The sequence below is a fragment of the Canis aureus genome, chromosome 16, assembly GCF_053574225.1.
Source record: "Canis aureus isolate CA01 chromosome 16, VMU_Caureus_v.1.0, whole genome shotgun sequence".
NCBI lineage: Eukaryota > Metazoa > Chordata > Mammalia > Carnivora > Canidae > Canis > Canis aureus.
The window spans coordinates 738,385-763,558 of NC_135626.1; the positions used below are offsets into that span (position 1 = coordinate 738,385).

General features: G+C 41.2%; 1 protein-coding gene across 2 annotated transcripts; it reads right to left on the reverse strand.

Annotated features, from left to right (window-relative positions):
* Positions 1–1,195: 1,195 nt before the first annotated feature.
* RBM18 (RNA binding motif protein 18) lies at positions 1,196–25,156 on the reverse strand. 2 transcript variants are annotated; one of them, XM_077850593.1, is made up of 6 exons: positions 25,019–25,156; positions 21,466–21,594; positions 12,488–12,614; positions 9,024–9,110; positions 7,247–7,332; positions 1,196–3,228 (listed from the first exon to the last, which is right to left on the reverse strand). In XM_077850593.1, exons 2-6 carry the CDS (start codon positions 21,576–21,578, stop codon positions 3,069–3,071), a joined length of 573 nt encoding a protein of 190 aa, XP_077706719.1. In that variant the 5' UTR covers positions 21,579–21,594; positions 25,019–25,156; the 3' UTR covers positions 1,196–3,068. The 2 variants fall into 2 exon arrangements, with proteins under 2 accessions (XP_077706719.1, XP_077706720.1); XM_077850594.1 differs by having other exon boundaries at positions 21,466–21,584; positions 25,019–25,144.
* Between the last annotated feature and the right edge of the window lie 18 nt (positions 25,157–25,174).

A 25,174-nucleotide genomic window follows, 5' to 3' on the forward strand; every position in this document is an offset into this window, starting at 1 on the left:
AAATTGACTCTGAGGAGGCACTAATGGAGGCAGGGAAATCATCAGGAATGCCCCGCAAGAGTCCAGATGACAACGGCTTGAACAAAAACTGTAGTGTTGGGTGTTGGTGTGAAGTGGTTGGATTCAAGATGGATTCTGAAGACGAGGTCGACAGGATTCGTTGAAAGACTGGGCAGGAGTAAGAGAGAAAGAGACGTCAAGGATAAATACGATGGGATCAAATCATATTTTAAGATTTATTTGAGAAGTCGAAAGAGAGAGCAGGGGAAGGCAGAAGAAGAGGGAGAGAGAGAATCCCAAGCAGACTCCTAGCTGAGCTCAGAAGCCGATGCGGGGCTTGCTCTCACAACCTCAGAGATCATGACCTGAGCCAAAACCAAAAGTCAGAAGCTTATTGAGTCACCAGGCGCCCCAGGATCAAATAATATTTTAAGAACAAAGTGATTATATATAAGAAACATTTAACATTCAATTTATAAGGGAAGAATTAATCCCTTATGTACAGTAGTATTAAAACAATCAGTTCTATTTGCTGATTCAGAAATTGACTGTATGTAATTTAAACAAGGGACAGAGCTCTGGGATATTTGGTTTTAAAAAACCTTTGCTGTTGATTTTTGACATGCTTTGAAAAACCATTCCTCTTGTGATCCTCTTACTCAACAGTGAAATGCCTGTTACAGAATGTCCACTGGTTACGGTTACATTTTGCATTTGATAAACCAGGAGCTGAGATTACGAATACAGCTCATACCACTTTCCTGAATATTCCCTAAATTCTTCACTCTTGTAACTTCAAACAATGAGTCAATCAAGTTAACTCGTATTTTACAAACCTTACACCAGACTGCTTTCAGCATATTTATGACACATACATTTATTCTTTGAAACCTCTAATCTGAAAGGACCAAATACAGTGTGATACGTTCAGTGACTTCACTTACAGCTTCTTTTCAAATGGTTAGATTTGCTGTGAAAACTACTTTCTCATCTCTAACAACAGAAGTAGGCAGGCATACCAGGTGGAGAGAATGGTCTCTGAGGTCGCCGCTAGCCAGAGCCTTCTGTAGAGAAGGTACTTAGAAAAAACATCCCATCTAGACACCCCGGCCCAAGTCCTGAGGGGAAATGAACCTACCAGAGAACTGTAGTCTTTATTCCAGAAAATAAATGAGAGAAGACACAACCACACAGGCACTGTCTTGCATTTATTCACACAGAGGAATTAAGAATCAGTACAAATAATTAACATTGCTTTAAATACAAATAAATAGCTCTGGTTTCTAAAGGAAACAGCTCTAGATAATCCAAAGTTAGGTAAGGTTCCTATTAAAAATAGAAGACTATTTTGCATTAAGTCCTACTCCACCATAACCCCTTGAGGACGTAAGGATAAAATGGTGAATTAGTACTCTTAAGAAGTCACCAGAAAAATGGGAGATAATGCTCCCACCTCCCTGAACTATCCCTCAAATGGAAGGAGAGTTACTTGCATCATTGACAGAGCTAATAAGTGCAGAAAGTATTTACCATCTAAAGCTATCTAAAAAGATTTACCTTGGGAAAGAGGATGAGAATTTCTCTGAACCGGTTCTATAAACTCTGAAACCTCACTCTGCTCAAGATTTGGTTCAAGTGTCTTAAACTCACTTATGCCCACAGGAAGACTTGAATTCCTATAACGCAAGCTTCCTCTTGCTAGGAAAAATAATGGTAAGTGTCCATAATCACTAAGAATGGCGGGTAGGTATCAAAATGATTTACCTGGTCAAGAAGCAAAGGTGCTGCCCAATGAAACAGACTGCCAACCTGGCACCAAAATGACCAAAACTGCCGATAGAAACACATTGCCAAATCTGTTGATTTATTTTTCTCTCTCTGCTCCTATATTTAAGATATTCCAAGTGGCAAAACATCGGGCAGAAGTATGTGCTACAAAGGAAGAACCCTTTTAAAGTCATACAGTCTTCCAAACCTTTAAAAACTACATAAAACATGAAGTCATTTTACAATCTTGGTGCCAGAGGAGGGCCTGCTCCACTGACCTTCTGTGTTCACTCTATGTCCCCTCCTCATGCTGTACAAGACAGTTCCATTTCTTCTACTCAGACCCCTAATTAATAAATAGTATGCTTGATAGAGATCAATATAACAACGATTAGGTTTTCAAAGAAATTTTGTTTTCCTATTTAGATTGGCCATGATACAATTCCAAATAGAACATTCTCATGCTATTAAAAAAAAAAACCTCATGCAATAAGTGCAATTTTAAAAAGTCCCACGTTAATAACAACGTTTGGTATTATAGAAGGCAGAATTTAAATATTTAGATTTTTAAAAAAATGATCACTATAGAATAAAAGCTGGATTTCCAAATAGGACTTCCGTTGTGGTATAAAATGCTAAATTTGATTCTACAGTTTTGTTTACGCAAACAATCTTAAGATATACACCATGTTTTCCTAACTGGGATTTTGAAACACTAACCATAATTCTTAAACAGATTACCACAACATTTGCTCAAAGAATCAGCTCCTTTTGCCAAGAACTTTTCCTTTTTAGTCTAGTTGGAGGGATTTCCATAATAAATTCAGGAACAATAAGTTCTCAACATGATTCAAAATTTTTCACTTTCCTTCCTCTTACTTTTTCTTTATGCTGTAAAGACATCTGAGCACAGAAAAGTGTTCTTTTTTTTTTTTTTTTTTAAGATGGACATTAATAAATTTAGTTTCCTGATTTAAATAACATTTTTTACGTTTGCCTTTCTCTCTGGCCTACTATATAATGTTTCTGGAGTTACAAATCCAAACAAACCAGCCAACTAGAGCATCCCAGTGTTCAAATCACAATTTTGGATACAATCCTATTTATTCTGGATGATGCTCAATTCCACACATACTTCAGGGAAGAAACATCCATGAGACATCCAAAAATGTTATGTTACCAAACGTTAACATGTGATTGTGCTCTGTTGGGAAGTACCACTCACATCTACAAAGTACAAAGGCAGAGGATTTCAGGTATAGAGACCAATTTGCTTTTGCTGCTACAATAATTCGTAACCATCATCTTCGAGATTTCCAAGCTGTTCTAGAATAAGGAGTAGTCCTTTTTTTATCTGGAGGCTTGAAGTAGGAGTAAACAGGAGCTGCTGGATACTCTGCATCAGGATTCTCTGCCATCATTTTCAGCTTTGCTTCAATGGCTTTTATCTTTGCAGTGACACTGGAAAAAAGGATAGAAGAGGATCAGAGCGGGCCTGGGTACACTCAGAAAATACTGGTGTATCTCATCTTTTTTGCGCCTTTTGTGCATATCACAGAAGCAACAACATACTAAAACATGAATATGCAAATATTTCACATAAAACACACACTCAAGTAACATTTTAAAAAAAGAGATCAAACCTGAACCATCTATTACATTTTTACTAAAATCTCAGACACTGGTAACAGTACTTCACATATGGCTACATTAAATATTCAGATGCAAACACTGACACCTTAATGCTCAGCAGATAATAGGCTCTCAAATAATTCAGATAGAAATTGAAAGTGGGATCTGGAAGAGATATTTATACACCTATGTGTTTATAGGAGCATTAGTCAAAATAATTAAAATGGGGATCCCTGGGTGGCGCAGCGGTTTAGCGCCTGCCTTTGGCCCAGGGAGCGATCCTGGAGACCTGGGATCGAATCCCACGTCGGGCTCCCGGTGCATGGAGCCTGCTTCTCCCTCTGCCTGTGTCTCTGCCTCTCTCTCTCTCTGTGTGACTATCATAAATAAATAAAAATTAAAAAAAAAATTTAAAAAAACTAGTAAAATGTAGAAGCAATCCAAGTGTTGATCAATGGATAAGCAGGGTATGGTATTATTTCACATTCTGAAATATTATTCAGCTTTAAAAAGGAAGGAAATTCTGACATGCACCACAACATGGATGAACCTTGAAGACATTATGCTAAGTGAAATAAACCAGTCACAAAAAGAAAAATACTGGATGACCCACTTGTATAAGGTACTTAGACTAGTTAAAATCAGAGACGTAAAGTAGAATGGGGGTTGCCAGGGGCTTGGGAGATATGGGAATAGGAAGTTATTATTGAATGGGTATAGAATTTCAGTTCTGCAATATGAAAAGAATTATGGAGAAGGATGGTGGTAATGGTTGTACATTGCAAATATATTTAGTACCACTGAACTATACACTTAAAATTCGTAAGATGGTGGAGATCACTGGGTGGCTTAGTGGTTTAGGCCTAGGATGTGATCCTGGGGTCCTGGGATTGAGTCCCACATTGGGCTCCCTGCATGAAGCCTGCTTCTCCCTCTGCCTGTGTCTCTGCCTCTCTCTCTCTCTCTGTATCTCTCATGAATAAATAAAATCTTTTAAAAAAATTCATAAGATGGCAAATGCTATTTTATGTGTCTTTTAGAGCAATAAAAAATTGGAAAAAATAATTTCTGTAGGATTGAAAGAAATATAAGATAGATCATATTCCTCATTTTGCAGATGAAGGAACCAATGCACAGAAAGGTTGAAAAAAAAAAAAACTTGAAAAAAAAAAAAAAAAAAAGAAAGGTTAACTTGCCCAATATTACATAGCTAGTAAATAGAAGAGTTGAGGTTTAAACACAGATTCTAGATCCCATGCTACTAACTACTACATTGTACTACTTGTTGAATCACTGAATAATAATGGAAAAAACACCCTGGGAAATCCTACAAAATCTCTTTTTTATGAACAAATATGTATTTATACATACAATCACTTATGGAGTGCTTACAATGAGCCAGGCACTGTGCCCAAAATTTTACCTATATTTTTTCTAATCCTTACAATAATATGCACTTTTTACAGATAAAGAAACAAATGCAGAGAAGCAGTAATGTGCCCAAGGTTCACAGAGCTAACAGACTGCACAGCCTGCACAGGATTCAAGCCTAGTTTGTTATTACCAAAGCCCTTGCTTTCTCCTTTCCATCAGACTGGGAGCTGAGCAGCTCTGTATTAGAAAGAAGAGGTGAGGAGACACTGCACAAGTTGGGGGAATTCCCTTCTGATGGAGGTCACTGCCTTCCCTGGACCAGAATGCAAAGCCCTCAGGCAATGGGTATTCTATGACCCATGATTTCCCCTTCCATTCTCAGTGCTGTCAGTGGTCTACTGTCAGGGAGAGAAACTTGGAAGGGAATGTATACAGTGGCCTTTTAGAGATCCTCAAAAAGTTTACATCGGATGCACATACTCAAAACTTCACATGGTCAATGTAAAATTTAAAACCTAAGTTACAATCAAAAAGAACACTGATGTATTACCGATGCATCTTATTACCAAGCTGCATTCCAGCATTTCTTCCCCATTAATGGGATAACCAGCTATTTGTTTTGTAGGAGTCACCAAAAAACAAATTTCTCTAATTAGGTATAGATGTTAATAAGAAAGATGTAAGCTGAGGTTCTCTGGATTACAAAATAAATGGAAAATACTCAACTGTCTAGTAGAAGTGCAAACACTGAAAATAAAACTAAAAACATGTTACTGTAACATGTAGCACACCATGCATAAACACAGTGGTCTCTTCCCAACACGAGTCAGATTTATAAAATCTGTGATTCACGGCGGTTCAAACTTTATGGGGAAAACAGCAGAGTGGATATAATTCCCAAGGAACCTACAAAAGTCATCATATATGTTTTTTTTAATTTCTGGGAGTACAAAATAGTAAAAGAGCACAAAAATAAGAAATCAATAACATTAACTATTACATTTAATATTTACAAAAATATTAAATTTTATTTATAATATATAAAATATAGTAATTTACCAAACAAAATATTTCAGGAGGTATTATAAATACACAAACCAATGATGCTAAACTACTAACTATAAAATTAATTTTACTTTACTAACATTTATCCTGAAAACATTTAGGGATCACTTTCCTCTGAAGCTTCATGAGATGCTTATAAATCTGTTTTGTTTGGTGCAGATAACATACAGGAAAGGTTGGGGCACCTGGTAGCTCAGTTATGCATCTGTCTTTGGCTCAGGTCATGGTCTCAAGGTCTTGGGATTGAGTCCCTGTTGGGCTCCCAGCTCAACGGGGAGCCTACTTCTCCCTCTCCTTCTGACCCTCCCCACTCTTCTGCTCTCCCCTCTCTAATACGTAAATAAAAATCTTAAAAAAATAAATACACAAGGAAAAGTTGTTTGTTTGCTGTCTGGTCCTCCATCCAAATAGGCATCACTTTCCTGACTTTATGACTGCTTGCTGATTTCTAACCCTTATAGGACACTGATGCTCTTTCACCTATCTGCTCTTCCTCCCCTGGAAAAGGCTTCAGAACTGTATTCTTGCATTCACAGCATGAACTTTCTTTGAAGTAGTAACTCAAAGTAGTAACTCAAAAACTCAGCAGACCTAACTTTGAATTTGAGATCTGCTATCTGCTACCTGTGCGATCTTGGCTGAGATAGTTTACCTTGCTAAGCATCAGTTCCCTTGGATATAAAATGACTATTACAGTACATTTACCAGAATTTTTATAATTAAATGATATATAGCATGTGAAGTGTTTAGCACAGTGCCTGCTTTAGAGTAACCTCAATAAATCTGGCTATTGTCATTAAAATTTCTCCCTAGGCTATAATGTGGGGAGAAAAAAAATCCAAAAACCCTCTATTTCTGCTCAACCATCCACTTTAACTTTGCCTTTCTCCACTCAACCCTTTGTTCCTTCTGTTTTGAATTAACTCTGAAGAAGTAACTGACAATTTGTGCACATTAGAACCAACACTGTTACTGTCAGAGAAACACAGCACAGAGAATGAAAGTGCTATAAACCAACACTCTGTATAAAGGAACTCACAGTTGGGGAGGAAGTAGTAGACAATGACAAACACTGATGAGACTTCAGGCTTCATGAAAATGCTTCTCTTTAGGATTGTCTGACATACCCTGTATCCCAGGGTCCAGCATGATGGCTGGTATATGGCAGGTCCATCCAGTCTTTTTTGAGTGAATGAATTCTCTAAGTATATGATCTTAGGGGTATGCAAGGAGAGGATATGTATACATTCGGGAGATTAACTGAACATGTCTCTCAACATGTCAATAGTTAGTGGATTCTATTCTAAATTAAGAGTCTAAAGATTCACTAAGGTATGAAAGAAGGCTTGGAATGAAAAGTGGCTCATACTCTTGGATATTTGTGTTTCTCTTTAGTACAACATCTTACCTTAGGTTAGACTGAGTGGGCTCAGTGCTTGAGGATGGCTCAAGACTGATAGGAAGGATCTTATCATTCTTATTATGATCGTACCTCTGAAAGAAAAAGACAAATCACTTGGATAAGCAAAACCCAGTCCTTTACTGTAGTACATAAATTCAGAAACCACAAATCTATTAGCGTATTGTCAGCGTGTTTCTAGACAATCTGAGGACTGCTTTACATTTAGAATTATGCAAAACTCCACACGTTCTGCCTAAAAGCTATACATTTAGAAAGAGAAGTTTAGAAGTAGCTTTCCATCTAGCCACTAGTCGTCCTTACTTGGCAGTTGAAAGAACTTTGACTTTCTAATTCACAGCTGGTATAAATATACAATAGGATTGCCTTCCTACATTTTTGTTTTAACTGTCACATATCACCTCTTACAATATTTATTTTGCTTTATTCAAAATACTTAAGAATTTTGCTAGACTTTTGCAAAATTCTTAACAGGCCTGATTGGAGACGGAAAGTATTAACGGCTTTTAGCCACTGATATAGAAAACATCCTATAGCAAAAGGGTAGTTTAATTTGATGTCAGATAATTATATACCTCTTGTAAAAAGTAAATTAAATACTAAGGAGTAATCAGGAGCCTGTGGTCAAAAAGACTTGTAGGAGAAGAGAGCCACAAGGCATCGAGATTTTCAAACGAAAAGACAGGAACAAAGGATGATTTCTCTTGCGTGTCTTTTCAATGAGACACAGAATGAGAAAATCACAGCCAGTTTGGCAAATGAGACTTGATTTTCTTTTGAGTAAAAAAGTATTTCGTAATTCTCCTTGTTGTTTCTATTTTTAAGGCAACATGTCCTAGAAATTGAGATGGCTCTGTGATTACCTGAGATCCTTCATGAGGATCCAAAGTGTTTGAGCTCTGTTTTTCAGTTTGGACACTGAGCTCAAATGTTTAACTGCCATAACTCCTTACTGGGAAGCTTGATGGGTAGGGAGTCTGTGATCACAAGCAGTGCTCCTTAGCTAAACACTGAAGCTCCACTTTTTAACTGTTACAAATCTTTTCACAGGCAGGTCTGTTAAGACCCCACCACAAAGGAAGAGAATAAGCTCTTGGGATTGCTCCAGTCCACATACTTCACCTCTGGGCCAGGTAAAACAGAATGCCATTCTTTTTTTTTTTTTTTTTTAAATGGTCATATCTTTTCCAGTGCATTCTCCCAAGAGACCAGCCAGAAGATGAATAAGGTGATTTGCCACTTCTTGGGCTTTGGAGACAAAACAGACCCTGCAAAGTCCTACAAATAACTCTCAAACTCTCTGGAGTAATGAGACACTGGTGCTTTAAGCACTCATACAAACCACCCATTTCTCAAGCAGTTAGGATAAACATATTCAAGCTCTCCACAAAATTGAGAGGCTGGGAAGAGTCTAATAACGCCTAAAGCAACTAATTTTAAAAATAAATACATTTTTTCTTCCAAAGAACAACCCCCACTGAAAACATGATAGAGGTCTGAGTATACACATCAGCCACATGGAAAAATCAATCAAAAACAGAATCTGTGGGTATGTGGAAAGAAACAATGAAAGAACTTAATCCCTCCTGAGATGTTTCTTAAAAGAAAAATCTGGCAACACAGATGGTAAATACAAGTAGGAGACCAAAGTATGACTGCTCCAGATGTGAAGAGGCTGGGATGCAAATGGATAAATGGACAACTATCTTCTGGAAAACTCATTCTGGGCAAGCTTGATGTTGTCTTTCTAGCCAATTAGACTTACCTTTACTTGAGCATGTGCCCATCGCACCACCAGCTTCTTAGACAGAGCCAGCTTGCCATTGAGACACTGGATGGCTTGTTCTGCTTCCTGTCCAGGAAAGGGAAGAATGTTAGCCGAAACTTCAAATGCCTAATTAGCTGTATGTATCTCATAGGGCCTCACCAGCTTTGATGGTTGCAGTCCTGACCAGTCTGCCTTTGATAAACAACTTGCAAAGGATTTATAATTAAAAAATAGAGAGAAAGAAAGGAAAAAGACAGAATAACAGAAAGGGTATGAGTTTTGTAAAGTCAGCCAAACACAAATGCCAACCCTGGCTCTGCCACTTACTGGCAGTATATCCTGACTGACAGGTTCCTTAATCTCTGTGAATATTAGCTTCTTCGTCTATACAATATGCATACTACTACTTGTTCCTCATTGCCTATTGTGAGGAGTCAAAGAGTGCATATAAAGAAAGCATGCAGCACACAGTAAGCACTCAATGTTAGTGGATTGTTCTTACTAGGTGATACCTTTCTGTACACTTCTGTCTGTCAGGACCTACTGTGCTAAGAAATTTACTTCCCTCAGGGACCCTGGAACTATACCCCAGACTAGGGCTTATACTTTGGATCCAAAGCGAGAAACAGTAATGGCTTCAAAGGATATGGGAGTGAAGGAAACTAGTCCGGAAAAAGCAGGAATGAGTCAAAGAGCCTGTGAGCAAGGTATTTGTGTGAGCCAATCTATGCACCTGGCTTTTGGAGCCAAAAGTTCCCTGACCCTTTCCCTATCAGATACAGAAGCAACAAGGTTAAAAGGAATTCCTGAAGCTGGTTAAGAGTCATTCTAGGACATTCCCAGGAAGCCTGGTCGTACTTTTCCATCCTGCCAAACCTTCTCTGCCCCATGTGTATCCATGAGGCACTCAGCCAAGCATAACCCACGTCTACTAGGGGGTGAAGAAGCCCATAAGAAACAGGAAGAGGAAGAAGAAGAATCTATCTGAGATCACAGTATAATACCCACAGGCATTCCAGTCTGGTTTTACCAGTGATTCTCTTCCCCCTCCAGAGTTTGTCAGTATGACATTCAACAGACATCTGTGTACTCACTAAGTGTCAGCCATTGGAAAGTCACTGCCATGCTTGCTTGTCTAACTGAGAGACAGATATGAGACGTTTTACTCTTAAGTGTCACCAATCAATTAGAATCCACATGGTACTCTCTATTGATTCTGTAGCATCAGCAGTAATAAGATGCCAGCAAGGGAATAAATGTTTAAAAAAAATTCCTCTTTGTATATCACTTCAGAGTTCATGTATTCAACAGCATTATTAAATGCCAACTGTATTTTCTTATATACCCTCATCTATTTTTTTCAACTTCCTGGAAGGCAAGAAAGGTATTTTTAATCCCCATTTTTAAATGAAAACTGAGGCCAAAAGAGGTTAAGAGACTTGCCCAAAGTTAATAAATAAAAGAACCAGCAATAGAAGCTAGGCTTTGTGACCCATAGTCCAGTGTTTTTTTTTTTTTTTTTTTTAAGATTTTATTTATTTATTTATTCATGAGAGAGAGAGAGAGAGAGAGAGAGAGGCAGAGACACAGGCAGAGGGAGAAACAGGCTCCATGCAGGGAGCCTGACGTGGGACTCAATCCCAGGTCTCTAGGATCAGGCCCTGGGCTGAGAGTGGCGCTAAACTGCTAAGCCACCCAGGCTGCTGTGTAGTCCAGTGTTTTAAAAATAGCATGTATTCCCAGCATGACCACTGATTTTTAGCTGTCTACAAGGGTTGCAAGAATATTCATCACATTCTATCATTAGGGAAGAGTAAAGTATTTAAAAATGCTAACCATACACAGCATTCTTCTAGTTTCCCCATTCAGAACAGCCACGTATCACTTAGCGCCTCACTCACAAAAGTTAGAGGAAACTGAAAGAATCCTTAGCACTGATAAGGACAAACAACACTCTCATACAGTCTCAGAACATACTGATACATCATTACTTGAGGATAGCAGTTGTATCAAGAAAAATTATGTAAGGCCTTTGTTGACACTATTCCATTTCTACGGATATACATATGTGTGAGCATAATTAGAAGTATGAAGATATTCACTAGCATACTGTTTATACTTGTGAATCACTGAGGACAACCTAAATAGCTAACAACTGGGGATTAGTCAGTTAACTTATCATATATTCCCACAGTGAAATATTGTGCAGTCATCAAAATGACATTGATTCATTTTTATTTTATTTTTTATTTTTTATTTTTTTAAAGATTTTATTTATTTATTCATGATAGTCACACACACACACAGAGAGAGAGAGAGAGACAGAGGCAGAGACACAGGCAGAGGGAGAAGCAGGCTCCATGCACCGGGAGCCCGACGTGGGATTCGATCCCGGGTCTCCAGGATCGCGCCCTGGGCCAAAGGCAGGCGCCAAACCACTGCACCACCCAGGGATCCCATTGATTCATTTTTAAACTGAGGTCTAAGTTAAAACTCTGTATCAGTGATTTTTTGCAAATATGTAGTCGCACTGGTGAAACTACAGTATCATGGTATAGAATGTTATCTGGATGTATAATAGAGGACAGAAAATTTTTAATATACTTTGAGTGGTAAACAGGACAATATGATCTTATATATGTGCTCTAAGCCATATATGTGTATGCATGTGTGTGGGTGAAGAAAGACAAGACTAGAAAGATATATAACCAAATAATAACAGTGATTATGCCTGGGTATTGGGCTGATAAATGAAGTCACTGATCTGTATTTTCAACTATATTCAACATGTATTATTTTTTATAACAAGAAAAACAGCCAAATATAATATTAATGAAACAATAACTAGGCAATGCCCTTCCACGTGACTAATAAAGTTATAGAGAATACTAAACAGTAAGTCTGTATTTAATAACATTCAAATTCAATTTCTTTATCAAGGTATGTTCACTCAAAAGATAGAATTTTACTCCAAGAAGATACACGTAATGCTCTCTTCCTTCATGTATATTCAAATCTGTATGCAGTTGTTCTGAGACTGAGAAGGGTACATTTTTAAGAAATCAAAATAAAAGAGTTTGTGGGTGGCTCACCACACACAGGGATGATTCTGCACCACGGGGCAAAACTACTGAAAGAAAAGGAGGCTTTGTTGGCCTGCCATTAAAGGAACAAACAAACCACAATAGGGAGGAAGATGTCCATGTGCTTAATGTGGGCACCCCAAAGCATCTGGTCAGTAAAGTAGGTCAGCCGCCTCAGACCGGGAGCCTGGGGAGGGTAGATTTTGAAAGCCATTCACTCGTTTATCATGGGTCCTCCTGCAGGACTCAGGGCAAGGCACAGAGAGATGAATCTGACATGGCTCCTGCCCACAAGGCACTGCTACTCTAGTAGTTGAGAGAGATGTATAAATAAGTAGGGGAGCATAAAAGGCACCGTGAAAAGGAAGGTTTCTTTACCTGCTTAGTTTCGAAGTTAACGAAACAGTACCCTCGAGGCTGCCCCTCCAAAGCACCTGATTTGTGGAAGAGGAAGTCAAACTGCTTTACCGTGCCAAACTTCTGGAGGAGCTTGAGGAGGTGGTATCTGTAGAGAAAGAATAGACCATAAGTACACTCTGGGAATCTGGCTAGCCACTTGGCCCAAAGTGTGAGATGAAAGCAGGAGATAATTTATCCTAAGGGGGGAAAATATCTTGCACCCCCGCCCCCTGCCTTCTTCCAAACTGCTGCGTTAGTTTATTTGGCAAACAGACTTGTTTGCCTCTATTTGGAATGGGACTCGAATTGTCATGGCTATGCATCTGTCCAGCACAAAAATACCAAACAAAAAACCACACCTAACAAACAGCTGTCTGGCCCACATGTACCATTTGTTTTTCTTTCGGAGAAAAGCTCAAAAATAGTGTCAATTTATTTATTTTTAATTTCTTGGCAATGAACTAGTATTTGTGAGTAACTACAACTCCATCAGGAACACATACCCACACTCCAAAAGCCAAGGACTATCCTATCTCAAAAATAAATAAAGTAGCACATACATACACATTCACACAAACAGAAAAACAACCTTGGAAGACTTCTGTAATAGATTTCATAATTAATCATTAGCCACAAATTGCACTTGGGTAAAGCTCTGCCAAAAACCAAACCACAGCTAGTAGCACCTCCATAGGTGCCTCAGAGTTTCAAGCCCCGAAGTGACCGAATGTTAGGGACAATGTGGAACCACAATGTGACTGAGGCTTAGTCTCACACAGGGCAGGGGAACCTAGTCAGTTCTATAATCACCCAGCTGTGGGTAACTAATCAACCTCAGAGTTTTCACACACTTTCTACTCGGGAACATGGTCGATAAAGAATATGGATGACCCAGGAAGAAATTTGACCCCAAGCTCTTGCTGGTCATTTTGCCCCTAGTCCTCTTCTTGGATTCCTTTCTCTCAAACTTATTTGGTTTCTATAGAGCTTTTAAGTTATTCAAACAGATGTGGCCTTTAACAGGTTGCTGTGGCCAATCTCAATTCCAACTTCCTGTCATCTGATGTAAGGGTGAGACAAACCAACAGCTTTCCCGTTTCCTTTTCCTTTGGCCTTCCTCCTGGCATCCTCCACACTATTCAAATGGAGTCAAGGCTTTCTCTAAACAATGCTGTCCCTGTGATACTAAAAAGGTATCAGCCCACATGCTAAATCTGTTATTACTGGGAATTCTACCCCATAGGGAGTCAGTAAAGCTGTAGTTACAGCCACATTTATATTCACATTGTTTTCTAGGAGAAACTCATCAAAATTTTATTCTTAAGAATCTCCTTTGGGAGGCAGGAAGATTTGAAGTGGATCATAAGCTATATATATTAAATTTGATACTACTGCGCATCAACAAGCAAGCCTATTATCCTGGGTCAGGTGCCTGACACAGAACAGCAAGGGAAGACATAATACAGGTCTTGCACTGGGGCAGGATACAAGGATCCCAAGGCATATTATGGACATTAATCTGGTCTTTAGACCTGTTTTGAAAGGGCAAACAACTGTATTTCCCTAGATTCCAAATTCTCAACTCCCATCAGGAGACCTCAGCTACTACTGAGGATGTAGGAGGTGATTCTTTAGGGAAAAGAGAGATACCTCAAGTGTAAATTTCTGGTTTTACTTATTTTTGAGTAGGCTAACCGTAAGGGTGAGCCTCTCGAATACACAGATGGGCTGGGAAGAATCTCTCCTGGGTCTCTAATTAATGCATTAATTAAAGTAATCTCTATGCCCAACTTAGGGCTTGAACTCACGATCCCAAGATTAAGTTGCATGCTCCACTGACTGAGCTGGCCAGGAGCCCCTCCTCTGTGTCCTTAACTCACAGCTGCATCTTCTACTTACTATACCCACTCAAGCCTCAACACAGTGTTATCTGCCATGAATGGTGGGTCAGGCCCGTTTTTCTAAAGAACAATCTAAGGGCTACTGTGGGCTGGTCATCTTTTCATCAGCTCCATTCTGCTTAATAGCAGGAAGGTAAGGCAATCGGCATTTCCTAGGAAATGAATTTTAATCTACTCAGAAAAAAAATGCCAAAAGATTATTCTTTGAAAAGCTAACAAATATGTTCTGCCTGAGAAGTGCGACCTTAAGATTCCAGGAACATCTGCTTAGGTCTGTGTCTTTCAACTTCTCCAGGATTTCTGTCCTTGTTTGATAATTTCTTGAAATTATCGGAACACCAAAACAAAAGGAATGAAATGTTTACTATTTTGCTTCCTGGAGATGGGAACTGCAAGCTCTGATAGTGAAAAAAGCCTGAAGAATCTTGCTTTCACATCTGCAAGCACTTTCATCTGCTGCTGAAGTATGAGAAGGCTTACTACTCCTCAGAGCCTTGCTTCACTTAATGAAATGTGGGCCCTGTGGCTTCAGGAGCTAGTACACCAGTCCCAACATATTTCTGCAATATAGTGCTTTCTAGTGGGTCTTGAAAAATGGCCTTCCTGCCTTATGGCACAGAAGTAATTAATCTACACAAATGTTAAAATGGACAGTTACTGCTTGTCAAAAACTGTAATAGGCACTTGAATGATCCAGATGAATCCAACTAGGTCCCTGCCTTTAAGGACCTCACATTCTGGTTAGAGGAAAGAGATATGCGATCAAAAAAACTACAAAGTACTATGATACTTGCATGTAGAGGTACATACAGGAGCACACAGATAAAGAGGCCCAATTGTGTAGGGGACATCTGGTTAGTGAGTATCACATGAAAGGTGAAAAGGAGTCTGCTCCACTGGAAGAGAGTGAGGGTAAGGCAGTTAAGGGATGAGGCTGAAAGGCAGGCAGGGGACAGGTTGTGAAGGATGTTGGTATCCTCGGTGAGGTAATTTTAATTTGATGCCGTAGGCAATGGGAGGTCAATGAAATGACATTTAAGACTTATTATTTTTTAAGATTTAAAAAACGTTTTTATTCATGAGACACACACACACACACACACACACACACACACACAGAGGCAGAGACATAGGCAGAGGGAGAAGCAGGCTCCCTGTGGGGAGCCTGATGCGGGACTTTATCCCAGGACCCAGGATCACACCCTGAGCCAAAGGCAGATGCTCAACCACTGAGCCACCCATGCGTCCCTTAAGATTGTTTTAAGTGCATAATTTGTTTTAGAGAAAATTATCTTTATAAACTGGTAGAAATTATTTGCTGGGTCTTTATGTTCTCTGTTCTATATGTCTATGTGTTTCGAATCTAAGCAGCAAACAGTAAAGGCTGACTCCTGCAAACCAAGGCATCAAAAGAAAGCAGCATAAATCATGACAGAAAAATAAGTAATGGGCTGAGAAAACCAGAGTTTCTTCATGGGTAAGCACACTGTTTGCACACATCCATGCACATGCTCTCCCCTTTTGTTCTATTTCATCTCTGAAAGTCGGCCTCAGAAGGACCTTTTTACCTGGATGGCTCTCCACTGCTTTTAAGTTTATTTAGTATAACCCACTCTGACCTTCCCTCCACAAACAGATGCTCTTTCTAGCTATTCTACTGGTCAGTGTGAACATGATTCTCCATTTCTCAGGCAAGAAACATCAGGGCCATCTTTAATTCTGCTCTTCAATTGTGTTCTTCATCCCTTAGTCACCTACTGGCTTCCAGGTTCACTGTCTCTACCTAAGGTGATAGGCCTAGTTTCTGGCAGTCTCTCCTAGCTAATCTTTGGTCGTCTTTGCTCCTCCAACCCACTCTATGTACTGATATGATATCTCATTTCTCTACTAAAACATCACATCCAGGTTGTCGGCATCCTGCTAAACACCCACAGTAATAAGTCTCTTCTATAAGAAATTCACATTTCTTGTTTGAATACATTGAAAAAGCCCTGTATTAATCAGATAGTATTCCTTATTTTATATTTTTTAATTTATGTATTTATTCATGAGAGACACACAGAGAAAGGCAGAGACAGAAGGAGAAGCAGGCTCCTCGCAAGAGCTTGATGTGGGACTCAATCCTAGAACCCTGGGATCACTACTCATGCAGAAGGGAAATGATCAATCACCCAGGTACTCCCTATGTGATAGTATTCTATCTCTTCCAACTAATGTTTTCACTATCATTGAGTATTCAACCACTCATTTAGTCAAAAAGGTCCTCCCGACAGACTGCTCACCCTTTCCTTCCTTCTTTCTTTCTCTTTTCTTTTCTTTCTCTCTCTCTCTCTCTCTCTCCCTCTCTCCCTCCCTCCCTCCCTCCCTCCCTCCCTCCCTCCCTTCCTTTTTTTAAGATTTTATTTATCCATGAGAGACACAGAGAGAGAGGCAGAGACACAGGCAGAGGGAGAAGCAGGCTCCATGCAGGGAGCCTGATGCAGGACTCCATCCCGGGTCTCCAGGATCAGGCCCTGGGCCGAAGGCAGCGCCAAGCCGCTGAGCCACTTGGGTTGCCCACACCCACTCTTTCTTATTTCTACTTAAACCCTCTACTTAGAATGCTCCTTCTTTTAGAATTTCTGCTGCTTTGCCCTTCATTTCTCCTTATGAATTATGCAGTGGCTATTAATTAGGCTTTCTACACAGCACATTTAATGTGTGAAAAAGAAACCCAGTATTAATCCTTTCCGAGGAAACTACAGTGTGGAAAATAGGTAATGTCTAAGGATATTAACTTTTTTGGTTTCTCTGTTGCATGCACTAGCAATGGTGTTTGGAGGTATTGTTTTTTACCCTATGGTTAGACTGGGTCCCACAACAATTTAAAAGAAGTCCTTATATTTTAACATTTAGAATAGGATAGTTTAGGCTAGGATTGTTCTGTTATATGGACTATTAGAATATCTGCACAAAGAACAGTAAGTTAGGTGATGGGAAATCAGTCCCATCATTCACTATTTTTCAGTACACTAAGTCAACGTACTCAACTCTTCCTGTCCCAGAAAAGAGGGAAAGAGGTGCATGGGTGGCCCATTCGGTTAAGCGCCTGACTCTTAATCTGAGCTCGGATCTCAATCTCAGGGTCCATGAGTTCAAGCCTCGCGCTGCGCTCCATGCTAGGTGTGAAGACTACTTAAAGACAAGTAAACTAGAGAAAATATTATCTGTTCTGCTTGCCTCATAAGGTTCTTATGAGCTAAAATAAGAGGAATAATATAGTATTAGAGCTAGAAGAAATGTTCAGATCATTAGTTGAACATTTTCACCTTAAAGGTAAGGAATATAAAGTCGTCATATAGTTCGGAGCAATCAGAATAGAGTAGAAAGAACATGAGTTTACAATCTGCTACTTCCACAAACAATAATACATCATCATTCCTTGAAATCTAAACCTCTAAAACCTATTTAGTCGTACAGGTATTCTTGGCAGATAGCATAGCCATGAAATGGTGAATACTGCAACCACAGAGCAATGAACACAAATTAACATGAAGCAAAATATCAGAGTGCTACACAGTTGGTTAGCAATGCATATTCCACTGAGAGGAGATTATTGGGACGTTCCAGGTAATTTGAACAGGACTCAGCTTAATAACTAAGAAGCACATATACATAGGGTAACTCAAATGAATTACAAAATAAACTTTGAAAAATTTAGTGGAGGGATGCTTGGGTGGCTCAGTGGTTGAGCGTCTGCCTTCGGCTTAGGGTGTGATCCCAGAGTTCTGGGATCGAGTCCCACATTGGGCTCCCTGTAGGGAGCCTGCTTTTCCCTCTGCCTATGTCTCTACCTTCTCTCTGTATCTCTCAGGAATAAATAAATAAAATCTTTAAAAAAAAAAAAAAAAGAAAGGGCAGCCCAGGTGGCTCAGCAGTTTAGCACTGCCTTCAGCCCAGGGCATGATTCTGGAGTTCTGCGATCAAGTCCCGTATCGGGTTCCCTGCATGGAGCCTGCTTCTCCCTCTGCCTGTGTCTCTGCCTCTCTCTCTCTCTCTCTCTCTCTCTGTTATCTCATGAATAAATAAATAAAATCCTAAAAAAAAAAAAATACTTAAAAAAAAAAGGAAAAGGAAAAGAAAAGAAAAGAAAAAAAAAAAGAAAAATTGAGTGGAAAAATCTTCTTAAAAAACTGTCACAGTTTTACATATCCTTGTAACTATTCACAACAATAAACATACACCTATATATTACCTCCAACAAGAGGTGAGAGACCATTTGTATAAGAGGGGCATTCAAATCAGTTTATAAAAGAGATCAGGAAGAGGGACAGTAAAGAGCAGGGGTATGCACAGGAAAGAGATAAGAAGAGTGCACCGCAGGGGGAAACAGCAGGAACTAGCAGCAGTTTATGGGTGGGGGTGGGGGTGTTGGTTTAATTATGAAAACTGGAGTGTGATCTACAAACTTCTCCTAAGAGTCATTACAAGTTTAAAGACCTAGATTCAAATACTGTGAGATTGAACTACAACCCAGGTGCCCCACATTCATGAAAGTCACAGCATGCAATCCTACAATGTCTGGAAACGACTATATATATATTTTTTAATATTTTATTTTTATTTATTCATGAGAGACACAGAGGGACAGAGAGGCAGAGACACAGGCAGAGGGAAAAGCAGACTCCATGCACGGAGCCGAATGAGGAACTCGATCTTGGGACTCCAGGATCACACCCTGGGCCAAAGGCAGGCACTCAACCACTGAGCCACCTAGGCGTCCCTGGAAATGACTATATTTTAATAGTCTATCTAAGTTCATCACTACCCACTTTAAGAGGAACAGGATCCAGAAGTTTATATAATTCAAAAACTTGGAAGGAAATTACACATTTCCATAATACCTACGTTACTAACATGTTAGGTGTCTTTGCTGTAATTAAGTAAAGTAAATGAGATAATACTAAGCATTTCATGCCAACCACAGCTATGACTGGTAGCTATATCTTTAAAAATAAATACAATACTATTTAATAAATCAGTTTGTTTGGCAGAGAAAAAAAATTTTTTTAAGATTTTATTTATCTACTTGACAGAAAGAGTACAAGAGCACAAGCTAAGGGAGCAGCAGAGGGAGAGGAAGAAGCAGGCTCCCCGTTGAGCAAGGAGCCTGATGCAGGGCTTGATCCCAGGGCCCTGGGATCATGACCTGAGCTGAAGGCATACACATAACCAACCCCCAGGGGCCTCAGAGAAAATGTTTTAACATAAGGAATCCATAGAAGAAAAACGGTAAACAAAACTGCATGTGGCAAAGACGTGGGGAAGCCACAGGTAGACCCTGCAAAGCCCTGATCTGCAGTTTAGTACGTGATGTCCACCTTTGGCCTGACATAAAAAGAGCAGAGATAGCAGTAGGAAAGTTTCGATTCAATGTTCCTGTTAATGATCTAACTGAAGAAAACATTCATATACTCCAGCTTATGACATAAACTGAGGTGGCAGATACCCATTTGAACCTTCCTATCAAGCAGCAGGACACAATTAGAACAAGTCTCATTACAATGAACTGTAGCCAAAACAATGAATAGTGTTTCCATGTTCCAGATTTCCACTGAGACAAGCAGAGGTGGGGATGGAAACCACTCTTTGGAGCATCCCCTCACAGCTTGGGTTTTAGATGATGGAAACAGCTTCTCTGATCAACAGACATAATTGAGAGGCTTGGGTGATTCACAAATTTGTCCTCAAAGCAATGAGCCAAAAAGAGAACAAAAATAAATGCTCAGTTCATATTCCAAGGCCCCAATGACCAAAGTAACATAATATGGGGACAACATATCTTAAATGGCATCATAATTCCTAGAGGGATCCAAAGGTATCTATACTTAGCTAACTGAACTTGAACAGGATCAAGGAACTGAACTTTCTTTTATGATCCTGATCCATTAGTTCACACCCCCTCCTCTCTCCCAATCCCAATTGTATATACCACCTCCCCTTATCCTAGATCCAAATAAATGGATTCTCTTGTCTCCTCTCATCTTGCCTTTAACATCATTCCAAAGGGAGTAACTCTTAGGACCCATGGCATACTCCATGCTTGCTTTAAGCACTGATCGCACTGAGCCCAATCTACTCACTCCTTACCATCCATCCTGCCACCAACCACAGCCCTGTACCTACTAAACTAGGAGAAGGAAAAACTTAATTCTCTCTGCTAAGAAATTGTTTTAAACTATAATGGCCACAGTACAAAGAGTGGGGAGTCAGGACAATTTAATTAACTTTGTTACCCGGGGCAAGGTACTGCCATGTTTTGGGCCTCAGTTTCCTTTGCTGTAGGATAAAAGAGCTGGATCATATCAGAGGTTTTCAAGTGTGCTCCAGAGTCCTCTAATTTACCACCAAAGAAAGGGTGGCAGCTGCCAAAAGGCTTTGGGTGGACCTCCCTCCCTTTAAGCAGAACAGCTCTGAGCCTTTATTTTAAAAATAGGCTCTGGTTACCTTGAGACAGGGTTCCTCAGATTTGAACACTGCTTAGCATGGCACTTGGCACACAAGAGGCACTCACATCATTTAACGAATACAGGAAAACCAAAGGGACTGATGTGATCTCTAAGATGCCTTCCAGCTCTGACTTTCTATGGTTCCATGGCTACATGATACAATTAAGTGGTACCCTCTGCCTGTTTGTGAAGGTGCTGAGACTTCTCCTGCTTGTTCTTTCATTTTGAGGAACAAAAGTACGCTGTGGGCTGATTCTAGAAAATAATGCACTGTAGTCACTGGGTAAAAGGATTCAAATCAGTGAAAACAGGAGAACGTCTTTGGCAAGTAGGAAAAAGAGGTCTATGTTTTAAACAATACCCAAGCCTGTGTTCTTGCTGAAGAATCCGGATACGGGAAAAATGTCAACATAACAGGTTAGTGACAAAAAAATATACCCTTCAAAGATAATTAAAACATAAATAAAAGGGCCAAAAATTATCTTGCATCTCTTGAAAGTTTTCCTGAACATCATCACTACAAACATCCCAGGTTTGTAGGTAACAAGTTAAGATGACTTAGACTTACTCTGTGATCTTGGGGTCCAGGTTGCCAATCCATAACCGGTGCCCTTCCTGCAGGGAACCTTCAGAAAGGATGGATGCATTCTCCAGGGGAAGAGTTTTGGTTTCTGCTTCCATCAATCTCTATGAAATACTAAAGGAAATGTGAACATTCAGGCAGGAGAGGAGCAACACTCTGTGAACACCAGACTCTAAATTCAACTCAACAAACATTTATTCAAGGAGGGCAAACTCTGACCGGTTCTTCAAAGGCCTCAACTATTCCACAACTGGCCCCAGCACCAGTTCCCTTGGGACAGCTCCTCTGGCAGCTGGAGTGCAAAAGCTTCCATTTAAGGTGAAAGGGATATGGTTCTACATGCAGAAACTAAAGTTTTCCTCTTCTGAAGCAGGAGGCAGACTGGGCAGGAGGCCAAAGTCTCTATTACTACATGATACTTCAGTTTAGCAACTGTTACCCAAAATAAGTCTTGGAAATCACCAGAAAGAAGACTCTTAATGGCACTGAAGGAGATGAGTGGGAAAGAGCAACATAACATGTTTTCCTCACAGACAAGACAATCTAGGAAATTTAAGGCCCTAGACTTTGGAGTTAGAACTCGATTTTAAAGCTGGTTGTGGGTTTGGTGAATTCCCTGAACATTCTGGGAATGTTCTCCTGTTTCCTCATCTATACTATGAATGGAGATAACAGTTCTTATCTTAGAGGGCTGTTGTGAAGATCAGAGAGAGTGCATGAAAAATCATTAGATACTGCGTCTGACAGCGGTAAGCAATCAGTAAGTGTCCACTAGCATCATATTATTTTGGGAGACTCAGAAGAAGAGATTAACTCCTCCACAGTCATTCTAGTTGCACCATTTGCTAGCTGTGTAACCTTGCTCAAGTCACTCTGCCATTCTGTACACCAGTTTCCTCATCTCTAAAATGGAGTAACATCTCATCAAAGTTGTGCAGATTCACAGAGTTCACACACCCAAAGCATTAAGAACAATGAATGGCACCTAAGAAGCTTCTAATTAATGTTAGCCTAAATTGTTACTAGCCTTCCATCCTGAGAAGTCTCATCTCACAACCAGAAAAGGATGATGAGGGTTATGATGGAGACAAAAAAAAACTTGGGTGTCAAGAACACCTGGTTTCAAATTTTGGCATTTCCAATGGAAGTCACTTCTCTCTGAGCTTGTTCCCTCATCTCTACATACTAAACCTTGGCCTGCTTGTGACTTAAGGTTGCTGAGAGGACCAACAATGAGATGACAGATGTATAATAAAGCTTTAACAAGTACATAATGTGGCAGAGAAAGAAAAAAGACCTGGGAAGATGGCGGGTTGTGCCAGACTTCAGAACTAAGAATACACATAGGACCCATGTATATTATATAACCAGGAGTGCCCCAGAGGTCAGTGCAGCAGGAACTGTGTCTTAAAAACTAGTGACGTAGACTGAACACTGCTGTTACCTCCTATTTATCTCAGCACAGCTTATGAAGTCTGGCACAAGGTGGGCCCTTAAGTAATCGTTGAACGTGTTTATCTAGCCCCACATGGGAGAGTATTCTTCTTCCTTTCCCACTCGCATGTTCATTCTGCTCAGCAATGCATAATAAACAACTGCTAAACCCAGGGCTGTGTGCCGAAAACAGATATATGAGTAAGCTACAGATTTTGCTCTTACCTCCTGAGAGAAAGGTGAAACACACATAAACAGAATCCCAGGAACGGAAACAGGAGGAGAAACATTTTGTCTTCTCCTTGCTTTCCTTTCCTCCCATTTTCCTACAGATCATGCATTCATTTAAAAAGAAAACCAAGGGGGATCCTGGGGTGGCTCAGAGGTTTAGCCCCTGCCTTTGGCCCAGGGCGTGATCCTGGAGACCCAGGATTGAGTCCCACGTCGGGCTCCCTGCATGGAGCCTGCTTCTCCCTCTGCCTGTGTCTCTGCCTCTCTCTCTCTCTCTCTCTCTCTCTATCATAAAATAAATAAAAATACAAAAAAAAAAAAAAAAGAAAGAAAACCGAGTATCTATTTCTAGGCCTTGTCTAGATATTGGGGTCAGAGCAGTGAACAAACAAGTCTCCACTAGGGATGCTTATATTGGAAGAGGGGCGGGACAAAACAGAAGCAGAATAAATAAACAAGATCTAACTAGTGACAGCTGCAAACACCATTAAGCAAAAGGTGATCTGACATCCAGACGGAGGTCGGACTACTTCAGAATTAGTGGAAAGGGGGATCCCTGGGTGGTGCAGCGGTTTGGCGCCTGCCTTTGGCCCAGGGCATGATCCTGGAGACCCGGGATCGAATCCCACGTCGGGCTCCCGGTGCATGGAGCCTGCTTCTCCCTCTGCCTGTGTCTCTGCCTCTCTCTCTCTCTCTCTCTCTCTGTGTGTGTGACTATCATCAAAAAAAATAATAATAAAATAAAAATAATAAAAAAAAAAAAGAATTAGTGGAAAGGGGAAGGCCTCTCGAAACGACCTAACATTCGAGATCACGCTTCCATGATGGGCCCTCCTGATTGTCTCACGTCTGAAAAAAAGCAATACCCAACCACGACTTGTTATCACAGGCGGCTACCACCGTGTTTTGATGCTGCGAGTACAGGATACGGGGCCGAAAGATCTGTATTCAAACCCTGGCTTTTGCATCCAGTTACTGCATGACTTTAGTTAAGTGTCTTCTCAGAAAAGCTCTCCCTACGGGTTGCGCTCCTTGTTGGCGTCTATCCCTGGGGTCCCGGGATCGAGTCCCACGTTGGGCTCCCTGCGTGGAGCCTGCTTCTCCCTCTGCCTGTGTCTCTGCCCCTCCCTCCCTCTCTCTCTCTCTCTGTGTGTGTGTGTCTTTCATGAATGAGTGAATAAATAAAATCTTAAAAAAAAAGAAAGAAAATTTCATGGGCAGCCTGGATGGCTCAGCGGTTGGGCGCCGCATCCAGTACAGGGCCTGATGCTGGAGTCCGCGGATCGAGTCCCACGTCGGGCTCCCTGCATGGGGCCTGCTCCTCCCTCTGCCTGTGTGTCTCTCTCTCTCTCTCTGTGTCTCCCATGAATACATAAATAAAATCTTTAAAAAAAAAAAACCACAAAAACAGGTAAGACGGTGACAGCGCAGCGCAGGCCCTTGGGAGGAGCGGCAGGGTGCAATGAGATCAAGAAGGCACGCGGCCCTCTAGAGCTCCTCGGTGTGCAAGGGCGCCCGGTCCCTGGCGGGGAGTGCGCGCCGCGCGCTGTCACGTCTACCCTCGCAGCTCACCTGCGACCACGACCGGCAGGAGCGGCCCTAACGGGGGGGGAGGGGGGAGGGGTAAAGCCCAGAGGGGCGGACCACCTGTCCCTAGAGCTGACGGTCGGTCACGGCGGGGTCAAGCCCGGGCCCCGACCTCCCGACCCCAGGCCGCGAGTCCCCAGAGGCGACGCGGCCCTTCTCGCATTTTCGCTATTTCCGGGCCGGGGGCGGGGCCTGAGAGGCCGCCCCGCGAGGGCAGCGTCCGCGGCGGGCGGGTCCCTCGCGGGGCGGGCGCTGGGGTGCAGGGGCGCACGGCGGCCCGGCTTACCTCGTGGGCTCGGCGTCGTCCCCTCGGCTCATGCCCCAACGCAGGCCCCGACTCCGCGGCGCCGCGGCCCTCCCGACGCGTCCGCCTCCGCCTCCACAGCGCCCGCTGCCAGGCCGCCGGTGACGCGCTACGTCTGCGCCGCCGCCCCGCCCCGCC